General features: G+C 42.1%; 1 protein-coding gene across 1 annotated transcript in view; it reads right to left on the bottom strand.

Annotated features, from left to right (window-relative positions):
- Positions 1-538: 538 nt before the first annotated feature.
- LOC308057204 (uncharacterized protein C4orf50 homolog) overlaps positions 539-17,925 on the bottom strand; it is a 52,525-nt gene continuing 35,138 nt past the window's right edge. The window contains 3 exon segments of the mRNA XM_080373377.1: positions 539-1,482; positions 16,684-16,737; positions 16,740-17,094. Coding sequence (XP_080229503.1) covers positions 1,172-1,482; positions 16,684-16,737; positions 16,740-17,094 — 720 coding nt within the window. The 3' untranslated portion in view covers positions 539-1,171.

Below are 17,925 nucleotides of genomic sequence, written 5' to 3'. Positions count from 1 at the left end.
GGCCAATACAGCATTCAAGTTACAATGCAATTTCAGCACATGCCTTAAATGCGTTGCTTCAACAGGGACACAGCTTTCCAGTATCAACACTTCCTTGTCAATACTCTGAATTTCCCTATTAATTCTATATTTTGACTAGTAGCAAAACATTAAGTTACTCATGTCAGTTGCTATCTTCTGCATTAGCTAGGCAGTCTAATAAAATTTTCATTAAAATACATTAAAATAAACCAAAATCACATGTTGTAGTAAAATTAATTTAATGAAAGGGGACTTTAGTAGGTAAAATAGTGAATGAAAAGAAGCAGGTGTAATAGTATAGCATGGGAAAAAAAAATCTGAAAAAATAACTGCTAAATTCTCAAGGAAGAAATCTGAGAAAACCCACATTTCAACCAGAAAAGGCTGACTGTCTGACTTAATATTCAACAGCAGAATGAGTATTTGGGCATTCTGGGGTTAAAGACATAAAGACTTGAGCTTTAAAAGTTTTTCCAGAGTGGGTAGTAACTGAAACAGGAAGAGGAAGCATGATAGCTTTAAAGAGTTGGCAAGAAGAGACTCTGGTCTATAGTAACCTGAGACAATAATTTTGAAGCTGAGGATTGCCAGAGTGCAAAATACTTTGGAGTTGTACAGAGGAGACAGAGCACGACAAATGTCAAATGATTCAAATGGATGCACTTATCTGGAATAGAAAAGAAATGGTATTTATTTCCTAACTTAGTCTACCTTCCCACTACCTATCATTGCCTAATTTATCTTACAAGCTCTGCTAAGGAACACGCCTTGCAATATTAGCCATTATTCCAAAAGTTTTGTCTCTGGAATTGGCCCAGTGGCTACTTTCTCTTACTCAGAAAGAAAGAAAGAATAATAAGATCCCATTTACATCAAAGCCTTCTGTTTTGGAGAAGAAAGGTTTTCTGACTTTTCAAAAATGTTTACTCTATATATGGTCTGAAATGGCTTTGGAAATCTGAGTCCAAAAGTTACAAAAAAAGTTAACAGTAAACAAAGCTGCTGTTTGCCAGATAGATTCTTGTGCAGATCTTACACTCCAGAGTGAAGACTGATTCTTGGGTAAAAGTACATCTAAGTGGAGAGAGAAGCCAGGAATGACAAGAGCCACGGTGCAGTAATTGGTAACAGGTTCATAACAAAGTGGTTCTTAAGATGTAATTAAGTGGTGGACCTTCTTTCCATGGCATACTGCAAATACAAAAACGTTCATGCAGGTTTGAGACAGACCTGACAATCCAGTAGAAGAAAAATCCATCAGGTTCACTGAATGATTAGAAACCAGCTCTGCTTCAGGATGTCCTTGAGCAGCAAGTGATGAAAGCCTTCGAGTATGAGTTTGCCCTCTTCTCTTCCCCAGGGTATCTGCTTGCAGCTGCTGGTTCATGGGTTTGTATGGATCTTTCTTTTCTGTCCACAAGCATGCTTCTATCCTTCTACCCACAAGCAAGTTTCCATTCTCTAAGCATGAGAAACACCACTTTGCTATTTGCCTTCACTAGTTGTGTTCTAGAACATGCCTGCAGAATACATGAGGGTGCAGTCTTGCAAGTAAGAATAAAGTCAATTTTTAGGAAACTATGCCTAACATAACTGCAGCCCTACTTTGACTGCTGTAACTTAATTGTTCCAGCGACCCCCCCCCCCCGCCCCCGCCAGTGCCAGCGTGTGTGAGGGTGCCACACAGGTGCAGCTTGCACAGCCCCTGCGCTGCCACAACTCTGCGCAGTGAAGCCCCTCTTGCCAGCAGTAGCCGCTCTCGTCTCATAACAAAAGGGTCTGGAAAAGGCTTCAAGACATAAAATAAATTCTTAATGATGCTTCCTGCTTTAATTACTCATTAAGGGTGTAGATATTAGCCAGATCCAACTGTCACACACCACCAGGATTGAAAAAAACACAGTCTGTCTGGATAAAACCTTAAAGAGCACAAAGAGAGCTCTAAGGGCTCTGGCAAAGGAAGGAAATCTCAGCTGGCTGTTTAATTTATGTTTAATTTAATTCTGTGTTAGCTAACCAGATACTACTTCTGTCTCATTTAAATCTACTTTCAGAGAAAGAGGAAAAAAGATCCACAAGTGCAACTGAAGTGACACAGCACTAACAAACGTCAGCTCTCTCCATGGGAAACAAGGGATTGCATTTGTCACAGCTAATTTATGAAAGGGCTATCAGCTGAAAACGTATGTTGTCACGGGGTTTCCTCACCAACCAGGTAAGTAAACAAAATGAATGGGAATTCCTGCCTAGACAACATCTGTTTCTTCATTCTGACCCACTGCCTCTCCCCTCCCCAAGCAGCCACTCAGGACCTGGGCTCCAGGCAGCCAGGCACGTGTGCTTCCCCATCTGGGCCAACCCACCAGAACATTTCTAATCCTGACTGTGTGCTGTGGAGGTACAAAGGCCTCCAGCATGGTGAGACCGAATTTCACATCAGAAATAAATGTGTTAACTTTCTCAGCCATCAGTTCTTGAAACTTTGGGGAACAGGAGACTCCACACATCCACTTTTTTTCCTGTTTTAAAGAATAGCTTAATGCATCATATGACATTTGCTTCTTAAAGTGTACCCTGAATAAATCTAATAATTTTTTTCCTCCCTTTATACTCACTACATGAGCAACATACACACAAGGCAATCCAGAATATTTCTGGTGCTTTGCTCCCTCAACAAACTGAAAATACCCCATGGAAACACCAATGTGGAGAAAGACAAGTAATTCCAGTACTTCAAGTATTTGTTTCTGATATGGGTCATTCAGCAGCATAAAACCCCCTCCATCACTGGGGGAAGCTGTTTGTATCCTCACCACAAATCATGATGTTTCTGGCTTTAACTATGCTTTATTGAAGAATTAAATATGTGCTAAGAAACAAGAGTATACATAGAGTTATAAAACCTAATCAACAGAATTGAGAAACAGGGATTCAGGTTCAAATCTTTGTCCTGCCTGATACATGTTGGTCTATTTTCCTTTTAGCCCTTCTGCCTCAACACAACTTCATCTCTTTTTCTACCAGCCTCCGCTTCTGTTCCTGGATGGACTCTTGTTTCCACCAGCTGTAGGGTCCTGCACTGTGCAACCCCATGCACCAGCAGAGGCTAGGGCTGACCTGCTGCAAGGCAGCTCTGAGGAGAAGGACCTGGGAGTCCTGGTGGGCAGTGAGTTGCCCATGGGCCAGCAGTGTGCCCTGGTGGCCAGGAAGGCCAGTGGCATCCTGGGGTGCATTAAGAGAAGCGTGGCCAGCAGGTCAAGGGAGCTGATCCTCCCCCTCTGCTCCGCCCTGGTGAGGCCACGTCTGGAGTGCTGTGTCCAGGGCTGGGCTCCCCAGTTCAAGAGGGACAGGGAACTACTGGAGAGGGTCCAGCAGAGGCTATGAAGATGATGAGGGGACTGGAGCATCTCCCTGATGAGGAAAGGCTGAGGGAGCTGGGGCTGTTTAGCCTGGAGGAGAGAAGACCAAGAGGGGATCTTATCAATGTCTACAAATACCTTGAGAGTGAGTGTCAGGAGGCTGGGGCCAGGCTCTTCTCAGTGGTGCCCAGCGACAGGGCAAGGGGCAACAGGACAAACTGCAGCACAGGAAGTTCCATCCAAGTATAAGGAAGAACTTCTTTACTTTGGGGGTGACAGAGCACTGGGACAGGCTGCCCAGAGAGGCTGTGGAGTCTCCTTCTCTGGAGACAGTCAAAACCTGCCTGGACGTGATCCTGTGCAAGCTGCTGTAGGAGAACCTACTTTAGCAGGGGACTGGATTAGACAATCTCCAGAGGTCCCTTCCAACCCTGACCATTCTGTGATTCTGTGATTTCTTCCCTTACATAATTTTCCTGTCCCTCCTCACCTCCTTTAAAGGGAGAATTAAAGAAAGACTTTCAGCCAACTCAGCCTACTAGGCTTAAATCCTTAGTAATTTCGCTGTGGCTTGTGGACATCATAAATAATGAGACTTCATGTCACCAGGAACCTGACCAACACTTTTTCACCACCTCTTGTCACTGGGAGAGTTTAGGAGCACTCCTGAAGGAGACGGACAGCCAAGCCAGCCTGAAATTAAAGTTAAATCCTTCATTTCCAGCCCCAAGAAATCTCAAAACTTCTCAACAGAGAGAACTTCTGGTTTCACTCTACCAGCAAAACCTTGTGTCTGGGGAGCTGGCAGGTGAGATCTGGTTGGATCCCCCTTCTCACGCTGGAGGCACATCAGATAGAGTCTGTGAAAGAGCTGAGTGCCTTCTTACCAGCCACCTATTACTCTGTTCACTGGTGCAGATTGTTAAAGGTCAGAACAAGGAAAAAAGGGCCTTTTCTGGAAGTTAGGAATTGTGCTTGTCTTTTGGATTGCACATCCCAAACATGAGTGTTATGGCCTGGACTCACTGTAAATCCACCATGGAAGCAGTCAGGGTTTGCTCTTTCTCAGGTTACTTGTTTCCAACAAGTAGCAAGGAGAATGGAAAAAAACACTTAAGCACTGAAATCCAAAATTCATAACTTACTGATGAAATGTTTGATTGCCGAGGCACTGAAATCCTCTGAGAATCAGTCCCTAACTGAACTTCAGCTGAATCGGTGTAAGATGCCACTGAAATAGGAGTGTAATCATCCTTCACAGACTTTTTTAGATCATGGAAGTATTTGCAAGCTAGAGGTCTCAATTTACAGCTGTTTGATAAATATGAAAATTAAAAACCAACTCCAGGTGCAAAATGCTAAGGAGCAATTGCTGCAAAAATCACAGCTCTGCTGCTCAATTAGCACATTTGGAAGCTATCCATGTTCTCATGGATCTCATGTAAGGGTGGCAACTTTTTGCTGATAGAGCAAATGATTATTGGTGGCAGCAACAAAAGGCTGCTTTAACTCTGAACCATTCCGTGGATGAAATTACAGCTGAGCTGCCTGGGCACACCTGCAACAGCAGCACCCACTGGGGATGCTGGGCACGGTATGGCAAAACTCAAACTCACTGCTGAAAAAGCCCAGCACCTCACACCAAAGCAAGAGAGAGACAAGCAGTATCTAAGCTCTACTAGTAAGAAAAGGATGAAGGAGGTGTGGCCCTAAAACACCAGGCACTGCGCCATATCCTTTCCTGAATTTTTGCCCCTTTCCTTGGCTTCATGCGGTCATGCAATAATCCATTTCTGCAGGACTACATCACGTGTGTTTGCCAAAGAAAAAGAATTCTAAGCTTGCTTTTCATAAAGAAAATAAGGTTGTTGTCTTAAACTACAACCAGGAAACCAGCAATTCCTACTGCCTTTATGCATAGGGATATCAGGAAGAAATTTCAGTGCTTTTTCAAAGGTTTTAAACACCAGCACTTCCAAAATAATTATGATGCCGAGGACAGAATTGCTTTTCAAATAAAAGTATTCCAAGAACAAAGCACCAGTGCCTATGTGCTTATTGTACTTGAGTACCTCATGACATTTTGGGCAACAGGAATTCATGCTGAAATGACTGTGCCTGGTGAGGGTGCAGACCTCACTGCCCAGCCAGAATGCCAGTGGAGCAGCTCTGATGCATTCCCTCCGATACGCAAGTCTTCTTGAAAGCTAATCAAAGGGCACAGGCTGCCTCAGACAAAAACCCCACAAATTGGAAAAAAACTCCTAAGAATGCGCAAGATTCAGTAGTCCCAGGACAGTGGCAAAAAAAGCAAAATTAACCAGTGTTATCTCATTGTACTAAGAAAATAGTTTCTCTTTGGTTACCCGAGATGACATTACAATTATAATGATTCTTTTAATGTTTACAATACTTTACTGTTCTAGAGGTGGAATCCTGAGATAGAACTTGCTTAATTTATGGCAGATTGCATGACTTGGGTCCCATGGTAGCAGGGAGCCAACACCTGCAGATCTTTACTCCTCCAGCATCCTCAGGCCCAGACGAACAATGACTATTCTGGTATTCTTACAGCTATCTTGCTTTCTGCTCCCTCAAGCAAAGTTTATTTTGTTTTAGTACATTAACTAGCACCTGTCTATACAGAACAATGGGGATCTTTCCCCTCCTTTATTGATTACTGAGGGGGGGTGCAGGGAGAGGATATTCAACCCCCATCCCATCCCACCCAGGAATTAAAACTTCTTAGAGGGTCTGAAAAAAAAGAAAGATGAACAACATGTTTGTTAGATGTAATAATGTATGCCCATATGGAAGGAATAGCTAAACTGTCCTTTTCCATAAAAGAAACTGAACAGATTGCCTAGAACTAGGCAGCTCCCATTCCCTTTGCTGAGGGAAGCAAATGCCATCCAGATGGAAATTATCAAATGGATCAAACAGCTACATTTCATTCCCAAATGATCTTTGTTCTAGTTATTGCTCATTACACCAGGAAAACTCTTTCTGATTTTTTTTTTGAGTGCAGTCAAGAGGATATTATTTATTGTATGCTCGCTCAAAATATTCTGTATCAAAGGTTTCCCTGATTGATCGTGTCACACAAAAAGGGGGAGAAGAAAAGTGTCCTTCCTAAAGGGAACATTAATTTAACGTCTCTGGAATGTGTTAATTCCCATTCAACCCGACACGTGACTGAGGCTGTCCCTGTGGTGTGGCAGTTAGCTCCGCAGCCACTTCCTGAAGCCCAGGGTGATGAAAAACCTTTTCAGCAGCACTATCACTTGCCAGGTGTTACCAAAGTAAATATTACCAAGTCCCAGAAAAAACACCTTGAGGTTCTTTAGCTGCTTTTATCTATACTGCCCCATGGGTAGGCATTTCAATTGGAAATCTGCACTGAAAAAACCCAGAATTTAAAAATCACAAAAAATCCTCATCTTTAGCCCTATATGATTATATATGACATGTATAATCAAATTCAATAATTTAGGGGACATTTTCAGACATAAGAGGAGCTAGTTACCAACTAAAATGGAAAGGCAATGAAATCTGGATATCTAATTCCTTCTTACAACTTTGAAAAACCTCCATAATGTTTCACATGGTAAATATCCTATTTGTTTAAACATATCTACCTAGAAATTTCTGATTATGTTTATGGATGTTTATCTCTTATCCTACTGAGTTATATAAGCTCTGACTATATATTTTGTTATAATGTGATTTTCTTTTAGTCTGAAAACCTCCAGCAGCACAGGTACAGTCTTTTACAAGGACATAAACCTGTTAACAGCTGTGGCTGAGTGACAGGATTAGATCAAGAGCATCTAATCTAACTGGGCCACGTAACACTACCTTTTACTTCACATTAAACATTGAACATGAGTTCAACTTGTGTCACGGGTTTATCAGGTGGGCTTATAAATTAGGCAATAAATTAGAAGCTGATTTTTTAATGGTGTGGTCATTAACAGATGACACTGAGTTCAGTTGCAGCAATCCAAAAATACCAAGGATCCCATGGCTTCCCGTGCAGAAGGCAGCAGTGCAGCTCCCGGGGCCTGAGGTCCATATGACTGATGTTTTATTTTCTTTGAGTGTCGATGGGTAGGTATCAGCTTTGCAATGGCTGGGGATGTAATGGCTGTGCTGCCAAGGGAAAACACGCCAGGTGCACTGACTGTGGGAGCAGTATAAACTCTCTGCCCAGGGAGGGGAGACCCCTGTGTAAAGGGGTCCCAATGTAAAGCACACAGATGGAAATGCAGTTCCTTCCATCGAAAATCAGGGAGGATATTGGCAAGCAGATTCAGACGTTTTGTACAACATTGTGACTTGGCAATTAGTCCCTAAACAATCGTTCTGGAGCAGGAAGGAGCCCCCAGTGTTAATCTTCCAGAGTATCCAGGAGAGATGTGCAAAACAATATATCACTACGATCTCTGTTCAACTCAGAGCTCAAAAGTGGTAATTCATAATAGGACATTTCAGATAAGTCTTACAGACAAGACAACCTCTTCCAAGGGAAAAGCTAGGCTCGGAAATAAAATATGAATATTTTTACATTCAAAAAGGGTCAGATTTATACACAACAGAAGTTATTACTCCTAATAATACTGCTAAGGCAATTGTCTTATTCATATCTCATTTGTCTATAAAAGGCTTAATTTACAACTTACTCCAGTACTGCAGAAGTATGTTTGTTTCAAAATAGGAGTGTTTATTTTCATGTTAGAGTTTAGATTTTTTTTTTCCCAAGGACTCCTATTAAACTGAGGCAGAGCCACCTTCTCAAAATAGTTTATTAAAGTGAAAGATGTGTCCTCACAATCACATTTTCTGTCCCCAGCATCCTGTTTGCCACTGTAAAGAGCAGTGCTCATTCTTAAGCAGGCATGTCATCTTCTGGAGACTTGCAGGAATTTGAACGATTACTTTCAATTTAGGAGCAGCAGAAACTACTTCCCCTCCTTTACACTCTGTAAAGCTCCCAAGTAAGCATACCAACAAGGATTTGTTTTAATATCACCTTACTTAGGACACAGAAATTAAGAAGAACACCACAAAAGAGGTCAGAAGCCCTCTGAAGGAAACACACGTGCTTACGTGACTTCCCAGGAGAATGGCAGCCCTGCAGGTACTAATCCAGGGAAGAAAACTCTCCACAGCTCGGGCTGAAACCATGTGTTTGAATACACTATTTTATAAGTTGTTGCCCTCTCTTCTGCACTGTCCTCATTTACACTGTTCAAAAGGAAGCATGTGCAGCTGAGGAGGAGCACACATTTCACAGACACAGAACAGTGAATCCGGCTTATTTTTATGCAAAAGCTCCCAAGTATTAGCACTAGACCTGGCATATGCTCAATGCCTCACTCGATGAATGGTGTCTCTGATCTCCTGGGGCCTCAGGAGAATTTGTCAGGTCAACAAGCCTGCAGATATACATACATGTTTTATTTCCTATTTAATATACTTACAAACTGGTACCTCAGTATCTTACAGTGAATCCAGAGTCGGTGACTATAAATTAAGACAAAACTATATAGTTAATCCAAGGTATAAGTACCAAGAATTAAGTCCTCAGGCAGAACATTAAAAAAAAAGCTAGAACAACACAAAAGAGAAGTTCCCAAGTGTTAATGTCCATTGTCTCTTACAAGAAAGCTAGTCCAGTGTTCAAAGCAGTCACCTAGGATACAGGAGGAAGATTTCAAGTCTTTGTCCTGCAAGGCACTACCGAATTGCCACAACCAAATTCCATATGACCTTGGTCACAGTACCTTAGGTGGGAATCACCCTCCCTTTCTTCTGCAGTGTAGAGCTGACATCTGAGGCAGTCCCCCTCCACTCATCTTCATAGTCTGAGTTGAAAAAGGCACCCCTAGAATGCAGATCATCTTGCCTATTTTAGATATACATTAAGATGAGATGGATCCTGTCCTGTAGATCAAGTGCTGATTTCTTTTCATGATTGTCAGGGACCCCAGGACACTAACTCAGACATACATCTTTCAAGGAATCACGCTCCCTACAGCATGAATTAAGTTTTGCTCCTAAACACGTGATAACAAGCTCCCTGCCTGGCAGCCAGACATCTGACAGTCACTGCTGTGAGGGTCTGCAAAGCTGGCTGAGCTGTAAGCAATAAAGAGCTTAATTCTGTAGCCTAGTAAAGATGTTGTGTCACCCGAGAAGAACCAGGAAGCATCGAGTCAATTGTCCGTCTGCATGCAAAAGTCAGTGCAAATCCCAGGTTCACAGAGATATCTAAAGGGGGGGGACTAGAGGAACATGCTGCTCTGGGAAAGATGCACATGTCGGGTACAACAAGCAGTGATTTTCTCTGGCTCTTCTAAGCATCATCACACAAGGTACTTTCTATTCTGAATGCAATTCATATCACCTAACACACTGGGATACTAGTCCACACCAGCTGCAGCTGTGTTTCTTAGGTTTCAAAAAACTGAAGAGGTTATTGCCTCCAATACCCTCTCTCAAACACTCACTCAGAGCCAGCCATCTGCCACACACTGCTATTTCCCCAGAACTACTTGCAGAGCTCATTCTGTGGTCACCTGCCCTTTAGCAGGTTCATTTTGACATAAATGGTTTCAGGGAGTTATCGCTTGACAGCCACACTGACAGGTTTGAGGAGATGGCAATTTCTGTTAGTGGATGGGAGGCAATAGAGCCAGGGCCGTGATGATCTATGAGACATAAATTAGAGGATGAAAACCTCTGCAGCCATCATCATAAAAAATACACAACCAAGGCCTCTACCTTCCAGGTCAGACTTTGGGAATTGCCCTCCTGGAGACCATGCCTTAATTTAGTGTTGATAATGCTCAGTGTGCTCTTAATTAAAGCCGTTGGACCTTGGCTTCTCTACACTTCTCTCCAGCTATAGGATGCAGGCAGTACACTTTTGCTTTGCAAAATAATGAGGTATCTAGATCATATAGGAGCGATATAAAGTAGATTTGTTCTTTATTTCTGCCCAGCTCACGTACATCAGACAACCTGTCTGCTCATTGATAAACAGCCACTTGCAAAAGATCCACCATCCACACAAGATCTCTAACTAACTGTTCATTCGGAAGCCACAGCATCTTGGCACCGAAAAGGCATGTGGAATTGTAAGGGTGGCAGAGATGAGCAGACTGCAGCCCCTTGCCTCCACAGAGCAGCCACATGAGGGTGTGCAGTTTCTCCTACAAACCAGCTCCTCTGAGAGACAAGAGCAGCCCTATGCCCCCCAGGCAGAGCTCCCTGCACAGCCACAAATGAGGGGTACTCTCCAGCCTGGCACCCTCACCCCAAGATGCTAAAGCCTGTTCACCAGCAGGGCCTGTCTGCAGCCAGCTGGAAACAAAGATGCAGCTGCTGGGAGACAGAGTCCCCAGCCCACAGATGGGAAAGCAGAGAGGCAGCACCCAGCAGATGGTGGGGGCAAGGGAGGGCAACGAGAGACGGCCACATCCTCCCTTTTTAGCTGCGGCTTTCACTAAGGGTGAGAAAGAACAGCTCGCAACTTTCAGCCTCGGAGCCCTGTTACAAAAATCGATAATGTGCTCCAGGAACTTCTCACTTGAAGAAGGCTTTGCCAGACAGCCATATGCTGAAAGGCCGCGCGCTTGAAAGCTTCTCACTCTTGTCCAAATACAATTACTACAAGTCTGACCCAAGTGAACTTTGAGGAATCCTTTGCTGAAATTCCCCTTTACTCCGCCCCACGTTCTCACACTGTGACCAAAAATTCAGTGGCTATGCAGAACAGATAACATCTTAATTTCTGAGTAACTGTCAATGAAATATTCCCAGTAACCCACCACAAAAAGAACTCTCTCTCTCCATCCTTAGACACTTGACCTGATTCACTAATGGCTTGGGCATTTCTGTTTCAGTGCCTGGGAAGCCAGCTGCACTGGATCACCAGACTGAAACCGAGCTGCTGTGGCACCCTGGTGAACCTGACCCATCATCTGTAATGGGATCCTCCAGCTCTTTTTTCCTACCCTTCCCCAGCCCCCTTCTTTTTAAGGGCTGCTTACTTCACCAGCCATACCATGTTCTCTCCAGGACTTTCCACACGGCACTGAGCTTTCCAAACGCAGACAGGTTGTATTGCATGGAATAGGATAGTGGCTACATGTTCGAGAGATCTTCAACACGGGCACAAGTCAGCCTAGCTTCCACGGTGGGAACCTGGCATTTTCCCTGGTGCCTAACTCCAAACCAGTAAAGATGCAATAGTTTATGCATAAAAAAGCAAGGCAAAAATGTACTGAGAATATTTTATACAACCACAGATCTTTTTTCATCCCTTCTTTCAGCAGCAAAAGAGGCAATGGGGAGCTAAGGTGCTCCAGGGTGAGTGCCCCCCCTTGCCCTGGTCCCATCTACACTCAGGCTGGCAGGCAGAGCGCGCGAGTGAGCTGCCTTCCCATGGAAACTGATGCATTTGGGAGAGGGAAGATAGATTGATACACACCTGGATTTTAACCTGCAGTAGAGTCAAGGTTCAACCAGAACTTCCACTGCAAAGTCTTATTTCCTCTTAACTTAAGGTTGAAATTCACTCTTTAAAATAATAATTTTAAAAAAATAAACAAATCAGCCTCTTCTCACGTCCCTACCGCTATTAGCAAATCCCAACAGAGAGAGGAAAAATGAAAGGGGGAAGGGGAGAAGAGAGAGAAAGATCTGTGGAAAAGGACTTCTCCCCATTATTTTATCCTACCTTTATTTATGTCAGCCCCATGCAATAATATATAGATATATGTGTATGCACATAAACAATATGTACATATTCATATGTAAATGAACACATTATTCTAGGGTTCACCATTATCCTGACTGACAGGATCAGAGCCCCAGATTGCGGAAAGACAATATTCCTAGCTAAATGTAACAGGCCAAAGGTTCTGAAATACTCCATTTTCTGTCCTAGCCTTTCGTGTTCTCTTTATTCCCAAGAAAAAGCTCATGCAAGAAAGATGGACTTAAATCCATGCTACCAGCTGCCTGACCTGCTGAGAATATAGTTGTACAAACAGATGTGGGAGTTTCTTGGTTTAATCGGGCCTTAAGAGGAAGGTCTGCACTGTAGAAATCTTTCATGCATTATCTGGTTTTAATTAGGAGCTTTAATATCCATCAGCTTAAGGGCTAAATGAAAAGGCTGCTACTAAGAAGATATTAGTGCTTTTACAAATCAGAATTGCTACCCAAAAAATAGAAACACAATTTATTAAGGACTACAGAATGTTTAACCATGGGCAACTTGTTTTTGTTCTGACCCATACAAATATCAGTCCTGAGTAGGGTACCAAGTTAGCATGGGCTGAGCATCAGATCTGATCCTCAAATCCCTATTGTGCACAAAAGCTTTTCACAGCACAAGATAAGCAATAGATGGGGAGTGGCAGGCTTCCAGAGCCTGCAGTTTCTACAAATGGTTAATCTCCAGGAGAAACTAGAGCAGACATCAGCGCTTACTTTAAAGACACTGAGTCCTGATTTCTTCCCTAGTTTCCAGTGCCTTTCAGGCCTTCTCCAGCAGACTAGCTCTCAAAGAGGGATGCAGACCCTTCCACCAATTATGACCAAACCATGTCTGTTTAGATGTTTCTAAAATGTAACTGGCAACAGACTTTACCTTTTGAACCTCTATAATGAATTTTTGGTAGTTAAGTAAGACTGCATGCACAGGTGAGCGTAGACAAAATACAGAGCAATTTATTATTTTTTTAAATATTATGGATGCTGTTTTCCTGAAAAATAAGAGGAATAGAAGTAGTCATCTAATACAAGAATTGCATTGACTAAAGAGAACTTTCTTTAAAATACACATGATGTGTCACTGTAGGTATTCTGTTTCTTTTCATCTGAACATAAAAACTGGCAGTAGGTTCCCTCTCCTACCAGGGGAAAGCAAAATAGATGAAGCACAAGTGCAGGAGAATTATTAGGTTTTTTTGATTACATAAACCTGCTTGTTCAGTGTTGGGAGAAAGAGATTAATTCTTTTTTCCTTTCCGCCCCCCCCCCCCCCCCCCTTTTTTTTTTTACCTGTCATACGAGAATGGCTATTCCTTTCAGTGGTTTCTGATTGTCAGATTTCAGTTCCTCCCTACAAAGAGGGTACAAACTACTTTACCATGTATTTGTAGGCTCAGGTACACTAAGTTTCCTTTTTGAAATTTATTTTTCACATGGCCTTTAAAAAGCACTATGTACCGTTTCAGGTTTCTAATTCCATGCATTGCACTTATATTCTATTTCTGAGGAATACTTCTGTTAAAACTAGAGGGAACAGAGATTACTTTGCTGCTAAAATGAGATATTTTGACTTTAGTACTGGAGAGTTCAAGTACAGAAAATAAGAACTGGGCAAATATTGCCTGAATACATTAATAAACACTCACTTGATGTGAACTATTGATCCTAGCTAAGAGTTTTCTGTGCTGTTCTTTGTAAGCAGAAGAGTCTGCATGGGAAGCAGGCTCAGTGACATCTGTTGGTAGGAAGCATGCTGCCATCCAGCCTCCTTCCAAGTGTCCTGACTGTTCAGTCAAGTACGGTTAATGTGCTTGACTTGGGTGGGTCGATGGATGACAAACAGCAGATCACAGGTGACTCAACACAAGTCAACTGTTCAGATGCGTGCTGTAAGCACATTGCTACTGATCACCCTCAATTTCATAAAACCCTAAACCATTTACAGAATACAGGGCAATATTAATTATTCTGTATGAGTCACTCAGCAAGCTCAGAATCCCAAAGGACCTCAGCTTGGCAGGACACCAATATACAAACCATCCGGCCTCTGTACATCTTGGAGCTGGTTTCTATAAATGACTGTGTTTAAAGAATTTGAAGGACCTTGTTTCCTGGTGCAATGCATCATCTGATCTTCTCGTAGATCAACTGGCACATTATTTGGCATAATCTGACTACCACTTCTCATTTGCCCATTCAGTAGTGGGAAAAAATGGAGTAGGACAGAGGTTTAAAGAAAACCACTGCAGTGTCTGAAATCTCACATTTTTACTTAAGAGAAATTAAGAGCAGCTAAAACAGTGGGCCAAACGACAACTGTGGCACCTGCACAAATATAAACGATGCTTTCTAGTAGGATGAATGTCTTAACAAATTATAAACACAAGGAGCTGCAGGATTTTAACTGAGATCTGTTGACTTGTGAAGCAAAGCTACGAAGTGCCAGCACAGAATCCATTTGCCTGAGGAATTGCTTGAGTCCATTTTGCATTGCGGTGCTTCAGTGCAGGTAATATGCTTGCAAATGTCTGTCTGCCATCTACACCTGTGTGTGTCTGCAGCCCTTGTTCAGAAAATTATTAATTCCAGCAGAAGGAAGAATGGGGCCAAATAACCTAATTAGCTTAAAACGAAGACTGATAGTTTAAAATAAACCATACTTGCCTTTGATAGAAAGGGACTGCACTGAGAAAGGCTTAATTTCATGGTAAGTTACTACGCTCTCAATCACAGAGTAGATAGCTACACTAGGATAACAAAGACTTACTACCTTCTTATCACAGGGTATTATTAACACCCATATTTTATTAGCACACTTCACGCATTATGATCTGACCTCCAGACTGAACTACCAGGCTTTTTCACTGTCAGCAAGATAAAGCTCCAAAAAAGTTTTCGCAAGTGCTAACTCTTCAAGCATCATTTTATCAATGTAAAAGTTACCACGTTAAATATTTACGAGTGGTTTTGCACATCAAAGTATCTTAACATTTGACAAGACAGCTGGTGGCTGGGTATCAGGTATATCTACTATCAGAAGTGCTGGGCAGGTATTAGGAAGAAAAGACACATGAAAGCAGAAGCCCAGATTTTGGAACCTCAGTGGTGTCTCCTCTGCTTAGACAGTGCTCCAAAACATCACTTCCAGGAGCTATTTCCTTTGGCATCTGGTGTGTATTTACTAAAGACATGCCGGATGAAGACCAATTCAGTTACTGCTGTAAGCAATTGTACTGCTACCTTACTGAGCAAATGGAGACAGGTTTCCCCCAAAAGTGTGAGTGTGTGCATTAATATTTCTTCAAAAGCAGTCATTTTGATTCTGGCTTCCAAAAAGCAGCATCAAACAAAGTAGCAATGCACTATGAACCAGCTGGGGCAATCAATGGTGGCAGAGGAAAAGCACAGGAACAGCGCCACATATTACTGTGTGTTAAAAACACCATTTTCTAACAAAAGTCATTAAAAATAAAGATAGCTGGGAGATGTGAATAATGGAGGTTTTCCAAAAGTGTTAACTCTGGTGGGATCCCAGTATAAATCAGTGTTTTGGGGAATTTACAACTATGCTCAGTTAAACTTCCCAGAGTCAACTGGTGTTAGTACACACACGTACTGGCACAGACACTCTTCTCTCCTCCCTCCCATAACCAAGATCCATTAAAGGTTCATGCAGCCCAGAACACAACTATTTCTGAGCCAGACTATGAGAAAGCACTGCCACAGCTGTGCTAGTGCAGGTGACCTGGCGCTGCATCCCCTTCTCCCTGTTGTAGGTGTAGGGCTTTGGCAGCCCAGGGTGCAGTCTGAACCATCCACCCCTTGAACTCAGACATTACTGCACTCGTGCTGCCCAAGTGGTCACCTGAAGAAAGCGATCAGGGACACATCCAGTAAAACTACTCAAGTTAAGCTGCAATTTGTTACTGAAAAGTAACAACTGAAGCATGCTGTTTTACAGGTGCTACCATCTGCAGGAATACATTGAGTATCCTGCTGTACGTCAGCTTATTAAAAAAAAGAAAAGATAAAATAAAAAAAAAATACAAGACACTGAAGAAACACTAACAGCATAACTACCCACCAATTTCTGTAAAATGGATTTCTAGGAAGTCCATGACACCACATTTTCTTAACTTCTAGAGCAAACAGTCATGTGAGGCAGATGTTCTTTCAGAACTTGCCACCACACACTGAAGATATGGGTTATACATAAAATATAACAGCTATCTAATAGATTGTTTCACAGTCTCAGTTAACAGAAAAGCAAATCATAAAAGAGCAGTGAGAAAAAAAATGGGGACGCAGCCTGGCTACTGAAAAATCCATAGGCTTCAGTGACCTCAAATGTTCAAAGAAATTTTGATCACAGAAATTATGACAGCTATTTTCATGTAATTTCTCCAGTCATCTCAAACTAGTTGCTAGACCATGCTAAACAGAAAAATATCTTTGTTTTACAAAGTTTTTAGTACATCTGTAACAATGGGGAAATCACATTGCTAAGATGCTTTACCTTGTTTTATTTCTGCGGGTTTTATTCTTTCATGTGTAGCTGATTTCTCCCCACGGGATTTCGACCTTTATTACTTGCTGACAACACGTCTGACAAATAGCTTTTTGCTGTGGTAGCTGAGGTTGAGCCATCTGTTTTTTCTCTAGAGGGCCATGCCTTATTCATAACGGCATTTCTCTGTTTCGTTCCCTGGGGAATAGCACCTGCATGGTGATTTCCGATTTGACCCCAATATACATCATCACATTTCAACAACCGATCCCTCCCCTGCGTGGCCCAGAAAGCATTACGCTCCGGAAGCACCAGTGCATCCTTCATCCTTGACAGCAGAGGCCAAGGGGGTTCCTCGTGGATCATGGGCAGGTTGCAGTCAGCCTTGGGATTTGACTTGGAGGAGACAACCGAAGGTATCTGAGGAGGAAAGAAGGAAAGAAAACATAACCTTGGACGTCCCAGTGTGTTTCTGTATGTTACATGGAAACAGGCCACTCCATGCACCATGGCTGATTTCAGATGTAGGTTCCCATATAATTGTACAGTAGGCCTGTGTCACACTCTCATTGGTATTTAATTAAAGCTCATGTGATGTATACACAATAAAAATTCCCTGCATTAACAAAGGTTGGGTCAGTCAAAGAGCTACTTACATTCTGCTCTCCATAATGATTTTCTTTTATGACAATATTTTCAATGATCCTTTTTATATGCGACTGCGATAGAGAAAATGACTGGGAAACTGGATTTGAATGTCACATATATCCCCTGGACTAATTAACATGCTATCAGAATTCTGAGTCACCATTTCAATGTATAATAAATTTTTTAACTAAAAGGAGATTTCAGTATCTTGCATGATTTTTTCAACTATTAATGCAAAAACCAGAAACTATGCTTTTCCTTGTTTTATTACATTTATTTTAATCCAAGATTATAAAGGGAATTCAATAGAGTAGTATTTGTAACTACTCTAGTTAACTGGCTCCAGTAATTGCATACTTGAAATTCGTTTTCATATAGTTATGGAGAGGTTATGTTCTCTCAGAGAGGGTAAAATCTCCTGTGTGTTTAGTTTAGCAGCAGACTGTCACAAATGCAATTGCAATTGATCAGCTCTGTTCTTAACAGGATTCCTGCAGTTAATGGAAATTACTATAAAGAGCTTCAGGGCATAGGAATAATTGGATCACTGGAAAAAAAAAAAAAAGACTTGTAGGAAAAAAGGTAGGACAAGAGCAACATAAC

This window comes from Falco punctatus (genome assembly GCF_963210335.1).
Source record: "Falco punctatus genome assembly, chromosome: 1".
In the NCBI taxonomy this organism is placed as follows: Eukaryota; Metazoa; Chordata; class Aves; order Falconiformes; family Falconidae; genus Falco; species Falco punctatus.
This window is presented reverse-complemented; position numbering and strand designations above follow the sequence as displayed.